At 37.7% G+C, this 7696-nt stretch overlaps 2 protein-coding genes across 4 annotated transcripts in view; one reads left to right on the plus strand and one right to left on the minus strand.

Moving 5' to 3' along the window:
* Positions 1-4404, plus strand: part of LOC107567165 (nuclear factor related to kappa-B-binding protein-like) — a 14425-nt gene extending 10021 nt beyond the window's left edge. The window contains exons 13-17 of the mRNA XM_016252802.1: positions 793-872; positions 1014-1207; positions 1679-1955; positions 2083-2292; positions 3695-4404. Coding sequence (XP_016108288.1) covers positions 793-872; positions 1014-1207; positions 1679-1955; positions 2083-2292; positions 3695-4351 — 1418 coding nt within the window. The 3' untranslated portion in view covers positions 4352-4404. The remainder of the gene's footprint in view (positions 1-792; positions 873-1013; positions 1208-1678; positions 1956-2082; positions 2293-3694) is intronic.
* Positions 4405-6155: 1751 nt separating this feature from the next.
* Positions 6156-7478, minus strand: LOC107567170 (guanine nucleotide-binding protein G(I)/G(S)/G(O) subunit gamma-8). Of its 3 annotated transcripts, none has more exons than XM_016252808.1 (3): positions 7431-7478; positions 6555-6667; positions 6156-6360 (listed from the first exon to the last, which is right to left on the minus strand). In XM_016252808.1, exons 2-3 carry the CDS (start codon positions 6636-6638, stop codon positions 6232-6234), a joined length of 213 nt encoding a protein of 70 aa, XP_016108294.1. In that variant the 5' UTR covers positions 6639-6667; positions 7431-7478; the 3' UTR covers positions 6156-6231. The 3 variants fall into 3 exon arrangements, 2 of the variants coding, with proteins under 2 accessions (XP_016108294.1, XP_016108293.1); XR_001606602.1 differs by lacking the exon at positions 7431-7478 and adding an exon at positions 6736-6801 and having other exon boundaries at positions 6339-6360; positions 6555-6610; XM_016252807.1 differs by lacking the exon at positions 7431-7478 and having other exon boundaries at positions 6555-6727.
* Positions 7479-7696: the final 218 nt, after the last annotated feature.

Here is a 7696-nt window from a genome sequence, read left to right on the forward strand (position 1 = left end):
GCCCATAAAGATACTAAATGATTAGTAATCGTTTGTAAACATTTACAAATGATGAATAGTTTCAACTATAGATTGGCTACTGCAAAAACATGAACAAATAATTAATAAATGATTAGTAAAGATGTGTGAATAGGGTAAATTCAGGTCTTTCGGGACACTTTTTGCCATTGAGATGTCTGCTTATAAAGGTATTAACTATTAATGATTAGTAAACATTTATAAACATTTGCAAATGATGAATAGTTTCCACTTTAGATTGGGTACTGCAAAAACAAAATAATTAATAGATTATTTGTTAAGATGTGTAAATAGAGGTCTACACAACAAACAAAGACCAACAAATGAAGATCGTATAAACTGAAAGTTACTGACATTTGTAAGCATTTCAATTTACATTAAATAATCATATGTTAATCATTAGGTAATGTTTAGTAAGCTCATTAGTAAACATTAACAAGAACATTATCTCATATTTCTAGCTATGTGAATATAATAATCTGTTACGCATTATATAATGTTTGTTAATGATTTATAAATGAAAGTTATTATAAAGTGTTACCCTGCATCAAACAAGCTGGATGTTGTCATAGAGTTGGCCATTTCTCTGTTAACATTCCCCTGCTAAGAGACACGGCCCTGCACACCAGATGCTTTTAAACTTTCTCCTGATTCTCAAATAACTATGCAAATAAAGGTTAAGAGCAAAAGTTGCCTGGACAATTGGCTAGTTACATGATGGATTTAATGTTAAATAGGTCCAGGTACTAAACATGAATATCTCTCTTGAATCAGAGCGAATACACCAGGCCCAGGCTGCAGCTGCCAAAGCCAAGAAAGCTTTGCAGCAGAAGTCCAAACCAGCACCCAAACCTGTAAGTTCTTCCACAGTCATCCATGACATTGTTGCCTCACACTAATTTGAATTGTAAAGTGTCACTCTTGTTCCATGCTGATTTGCATTAGCTGTTGCATAGGGTTATATTTGTATGTGTGTATGTTTGTGTGTAATGTAGAAGGCATGCGGTAAAGAGCCAGAGGCTGCTCAGAGCTCAGGGAGTGAAGTAGTAGCCATTGCAGCCGCCAGCTTGTCTCAGCCCCCCTCCACCCCCACATCAAGCACACCTGGAACCCCTAAATCTCCCCTCCCTCCCACAGCAGCTACTCCAATCAAAGTAGGTGCCCCGGAACCCGTCAAAACCAATCCCAGGTCAGTGGCTAATAAACAACTAAGGAATTTCCCTTAGGAGCGAATCTGGCAAATACCAATTCATTTATGGTTAGTTCAGCCAAAAAGGAAAATCTTGTCATAATTTTTTCAACTCACAGTATGTCTTTTTCAAAACCCATATGACTGACTGACATCTGTGGAACACTGAGGAAATTCAAAATTAGAAAATTCCAAAGAATGTTTACACAACTGAAATTCTTAAGAGCATTTTCTTTTCTGTTCAAGCCATGCAAGTTTGAAACAACATGAGGGTGAGGTGATGACACAATTTTCTTTTTTGGTTGAACAATTTCTTTAACGTGTATTTCACAGGGACAAATTCAGACAAAATTTCAGTAAAGTGACGCACCTTAATGCAACACAAAGCTGAAATGCAGCTGTATCATCACTCATGCTACATACTTTGTTATTTGACTTTAATGATCATAATTTGATTTCTCTTTTCCACAGTGTCCTGTTGGTGTCTCCTCCTTCCATGCCTCCATTAGGAACGTTGCTATCTGCCAGTCAGCCTGGCCCACAGGTTTCCCAACAGGCCTCTCCGCAGCCTGCAACTCGGGTAGTGGCACACTCTGCTGCCACAGGCTCTCTGCCTCAGGTGCGAGTGGTCACTGCCCAGGCCGGTCTTCAGACATCCTCTGCAGGTCAGGCGGCCACATTAGTGCATCAGAGCCCTCACCATATCAGGGTGCCGGTCACTGTGGCCCATGGAAAGAGCATCACGCAGGTGCATCACTACAGCATCTCAAATTACAATAATGTGTGTGCGTTCAGTGTGGTATAAACAGGCAACGTGTCCAACTCTATCCAGTCAAGTACCTTTATTAGATTCTTGGTTGTCTGTCTTTGAGCAGGCGGTGGTGACTCTACCACTAAGAGGCCATTCTGCAGGAAGTCCCATTCAAGTGCAGTCTTCACGGGGTCAGGCCAGTCTTGCTGTTCCAGGTCTTGCCTCTACGGTCACAGTAACCAAACATCAGACGAGCTCCCCTGCCAGCCCACCACACAACCCAACATCACCTGCAGTATTGCAGGGTGTCAGCAGCCAGAATATTATCAAACAGGTACAAACTCAGAGTGCATTAGACGGATTAAAAAAATTTACATTTTGAATGTTAACATGTTTTACTATGTTATTACTACATGTACCCCCTTTGTATTAATTAAAAAACACTTTTTCTAATTCTACAAGAACTACAGCAAAACTACAGCACTGTGATGCAAGGGGAAAAAAGCAATATATATGTAAAATTTTATTTATATATATTATTCTAAATTAGAACATGTTCTAAGAACAAATAAACTGACAATTACCAGTATTAACTCCATTGGAATGAATGGAATTTTATGAAATCGGTCATTAAAAGCACTGATAACTTAAATCGCAAAATAAATATCCTTGTTTTACTATACATTATAGTGCAGTGAATACCTAAATTCATTTGTAGCATTTAAAATGATTGTTTTTAGTGTCAAAATAATTTGAATATCAGCCATTTACATTTAACATTTGAAAAATTTTAAGAATTTAGTTAGCAGGTTTGCCACACAACCCAACATCACCTGCAGTATTGCAGGGTGTCAGCAGCCAGAATATTATCAAACAGGTACAAACTCAGAGTGCATTAGACGGATTAAAAAAAATTTACATTTTGAATGTTAACATGTTTTACTATGTTATTACTACATGTACCCCCTTTGTATTAATTAAAAAACACTTTTTCTAATTCTACAAGAACTACAGCAAAACTACAGCACTGTGATGCAAGGGGAAAAAAGCAATATATATGTAAAATTTTATTTATATATATTATTCTAAATTAGAACATGTTCTAAGAACAAATAAACTGACAATTACCAGTATTAACTCCATTGGAATGAATGGAATTTTATGAAATCGGTCATTAAAAGCACTGATAACTTAAATCGCAAAATAAATATCCTTGTTTTACTATACATTATAGTGCAGTGAATACCTAAATTCATTTGTAGCATTTAAAATGATTGTTTTTAGTGTCAAAATAATTTGAATATCAGCCATTTACATTTAACATTTGAAAAATTTTAAGAATTTAGTTAGCAGGTTTGATTGCTTACATATCTGGTAATAATAAAAAAAAAAACACCGTAGGTTTGCACATCCAAAACCCAAACTGGGCTCAGGTGCATGCCATAAAAAGCAGTAAATGAAAAAATCATGCCTGATGAAGATCTGACTTGACTAAACATTTCACTGTTTATTAATAGACTTATAATACTTGTAATAATATTAATGGTCATTTTATGTGCTTTCCTTGTATAAAGTGTGTGTGTAAATATATATATATCAGTCATATGGGCCATAACTTGAAAATAATTATCAACTTATCATATTGGCCTGAATTTATTAGTGCATTGCCAATTAAAATACTGGACACTATCCATTCTATTTCCATGTTGAATCTCGGTTACTTTTGCTTCGTTCAGGTTGCAATCACTGGTCAGTTAGGTGTAAAGACCCAGAGTGGGGCAGGGATCCCTCTCACTGCCACTAACCTCCGCATTCAGGGGAAGGATGTACTCCGCTTGCCCTCCTCCTCAATTACGACCGACGCTAAAGGTCAGACAGTACTTCGCATTACCCCAGACATGATGGCCACCCTCACTAAATCTCCAGTGGCCACTGTCAAACTCACTCCAGACATGCTGAGCAGTGCCATGAGCTCAGGCAGCAAGAGCATCTCTGCTACACTACATGTGTCTGCACCCCAGCCCTCACCTCCTACTTCAAACACCGCTGCATCCGCAACAGCTGAGAACTTGGCTGCCAAAGCACCGGCTACCCTAGTGAAGGTTCACCCGGAGCTGAAGGCTGCCTGTGACACCACCATCCGCCTCATGCCCGCCTTGGCCGTCACTATGGCTGACCCCAAGGCCCGCACATACTCATCTGTCACCTCGTCCGACGCTAAAGCAGGCACCACTATTCGAATAGTGCCAAACCTTGGTGTGATCCCTCAGAAACAAGGTCAGACTGTCTCAATCAGCACAACCACAAGTACAAAGCCTGTCACGGTATCATCAGGGGCGGCCACTGTTACTATAGCCACCAGTGGAGTGGGAGGGGCCAAAAAAACTACTTGAACATACAAGTAGAGACACACAAACAAAAAAAATCCTATATAGCACTCACTTCACTGGCGCTCCTGCTCTAAGAAAACAAACATATGAGAAGACATAAAAGAGGAGGAATTATCAGCCTCTGAGATGCAGAGCATACTTCTGACAACCTTTTAATCACATCTGATGGTAATAATACATTTTTATTTTTGCATTTTGTCAATTGTATAATCTTATGTTCATTTTAACAGACAATCACACAATTTAGATATTTTATAAGTAAATCTGAAAACAACAACAACAAAAGACTCCAAGACCCACCCGAGCTCACAACCTCAACCTCTCACAAAAAAAACAGTGTTTCTGCAAGGATTTTTAAGCTCAAATTTAAGACTTTTTAAGACCTGCACAAATAAAATGAATATCATATGAACGGGGTAGGGCAACGTCTATAGCAGGGGTGCCCAACCCTGTTCCTGGAGAGCTACCTTCCTGCAGAGTTTAGCTTCAACCCTGATCAAACACAACTGAACCAACTAATTAGGATCTGAAGGAGCACTTGATAATTGCAGACAGGTGTGTTTGATCAGGGTTGGAACTGAACTCTGCAGGAAGGTAGATCTCCAGGAACAGGGTTGGGCACCCCTGGTCTATAGTAACATATTAAACTGTAAAATGACTGTGAAAAGCATGATTATTCTTATCGATCCACCAGTTCACATTTACAGCTCTGTGTGATTTTCACATAGGTCTTAACATAAACAACCCCAATACTGTCTTCCTGCAATGATGGAGGCTGCAGTTTCAGGACCGCATTTCTAGGACCGCATTATACTAGGACCCTATTTTTTTGAAAAATATATAAATCTTAAAAAGATAGTTCATTATACACAAAAATGGCTAAAAAAAAATCAATTTAGGCTAGGTATGCAGGTAGGCTATTGATTAATTTGTACAGGAAAGGGTAACTGAAGTTATAAACCATTCACTGAAGCTGATACAAAAGGACATGCAACAAACAAACCTTAAAGGGTTAGTTCACCCAAAAATGAAAATTATTAATTAAGCAGCCCGGAACTGCTTCCGTGTAGGACTGTTGGCGCAAGCTACAATAAAGTGATTATTACGTTTTGTATATGGATATTTTTCTTACAAAAACGCATCGATTCGCTACAGGAGGCTTTTGTTCACCCCCCGGGGCCGTGTGAGACACTTTTTTTTATGGATGGTCGCATTTTATTTAAAGGGGTAATATGATGCGATTTCGATTTTTCCTTTCTCTTTGGAGTGTTACAAGCTCTTGGTGCATAAAGAAGATCTGTAAAGTTGCAAAGACTAAAGTATCAATGACCCCTTTAACTTCTTTTGGACTGATGCATGCAACACCCGCTGAGTGGCATTAAACAGCTTGAAAGATCAAAGACAATTTTTCATATAACTCCGACTGGATTCGTCTGAAAGAAGAAAGTCATATACACCTAGGATGACTTGAGGGTGAGTAATTTGTGGCCTAATTTCATTTTTGGGTGAACTAACCCTTTAAGCAGAATGAACTTTGCTCTCAAAACTTTTGCTGTTATGTAGGCTAAGCAACCTCACCAAACACTCATAGCAGCTGTATGGATGAATGGAGATTAACAGACATTTTAAAACTGTAGTGCCACCATGAGGAAAAATAATAGATTCAATATAGAATCAAGACTAATTATAATCTAAACGATGACCTGGATGAATGAAAATTCCAAAACACAAAGAATCCTGTTCTTGTAGCCTAAAACATGAGTAGATGTAGAGATTATTCACATTTATTGATATTCCGTTAATGGAATCAAGGAAAAAATTTGGCAAGGTTTTAGGAATATCTTGAAAATAATACAATAAACCTTGTGACTTAAAAATAACATCTACAAAATTGTACAGAATATCTTTTTCTCTCTGAAGGGGTTTTCTGAGGATGGTACGGGGGTCACCAGGGGGTCCTCTTTTGCATGGGACTCACAGTAAGCCATCAGCTCAGCTGCTGCTTTAGACACCTGTGCAAAGAGATCCAAGCCAAATATACAGCCAGAAATAACATCCCATAAAGCTGTTTGTGCATTTTCTTTTCCTCTTGAATAATTTTGTATTATTTTGTAATAATTTTTAATTAATTTTAAATGGCATTTGTAATTGTTTATGTTAATGAATAAAGCTAACATAAATTATTTAGCATAAAAATGTGTCTTACCATCATCCTGTCAATATTAACCTCCAGTTTCAGTTGTTCCACTGTTTTTCGTGCATCTGCAATTTTGGCCATGTTATTAGACATTCTGCTCTTTTGTAGACACCCAATGAACCCTGCAGGAAAACAGCAAAACAAACCCCAGGAGAGTCTGGCTAAATGCATCTGGTAGATAACAACTCACCTCCAGTTCTACAGATGTCTGATGTTTTAGTTCCCTAAGAAGACAGTGCTATTGGCTCCTCTAGGCTATTAAAGACATCTCTGTTGCAGAGTTGCAGTAATTGTTTTGCTGGGTCTCAGCTGGTCATGTTTTGGATGAGGCTCAGTGGGAGAGGTGAAACAGAGGAGTGCAGAAATGCTCTAGAGACCACAAATAATCTTCTCACTTATTAATATAAAGTCATATAATGTGCTTCACACTTTAAAATTAAAGTCACAGTTTCACACAATTTACTCACAATTTAAAGGTAAATTGCTGAACAATATGTTATTTCAGATGTTATTTCAGTTTATGAGTTTTTCTAAAAGTTTTAAGAGCATTTAACTTTTTTTTCTCCATAAATTTTGCACACGGAAACATTTTGTTATGGCAACATAGATTTTCATATGGAAATCTAAGCACCACCAAAATTTGAATCATGCTGTTGCAAAGCAATGAAATATAATGTGGCATAACTGTTTGTCATATTATATTACAATTTCTAGATATAACAAATGTACATAATTTAACTAACAAATGCATGTTCCTCTTTAAAGATTTAAAGTATACTTTGCAGATAATTAAGAGAGAAAAAAACATGTTTAGTCTATACAAAACAAAACTTTAACTATATTTAATGCATCATACTGCTTATACTGTATATCTTAATGACTTACCACAGTTAATCCAGATTTATCCGTGATGCTGGCAGAAGAAAAGTCTTGTTATCGTAGATTGTTTGTTGTACACATTACGACCTGCAGGACTGAATGAAGAGATAGTAAGGTGTGGATGGATGGGAAAGGCTGCCGTCTCTCATAATTAGCTTTTATTCCTTCCCCATATTGGGCTGAAGAGGCAAGTCACAGGCATCATGGGGTGTGACCTTCAGCTGAATATCTGTCATGCATAATATCGCATGAGTGATACCTGCCACCACAAT

Source organism: Sinocyclocheilus grahami, unplaced genomic scaffold (genome assembly GCF_001515645.1).
Source record: "Sinocyclocheilus grahami isolate Dianchi unplaced genomic scaffold, SAMN03320097.WGS_v1.1 scaffold1131.1, whole genome shotgun sequence".
NCBI classification, from domain to species: Eukaryota; Metazoa; Chordata; class Actinopteri; order Cypriniformes; family Cyprinidae; genus Sinocyclocheilus; species Sinocyclocheilus grahami.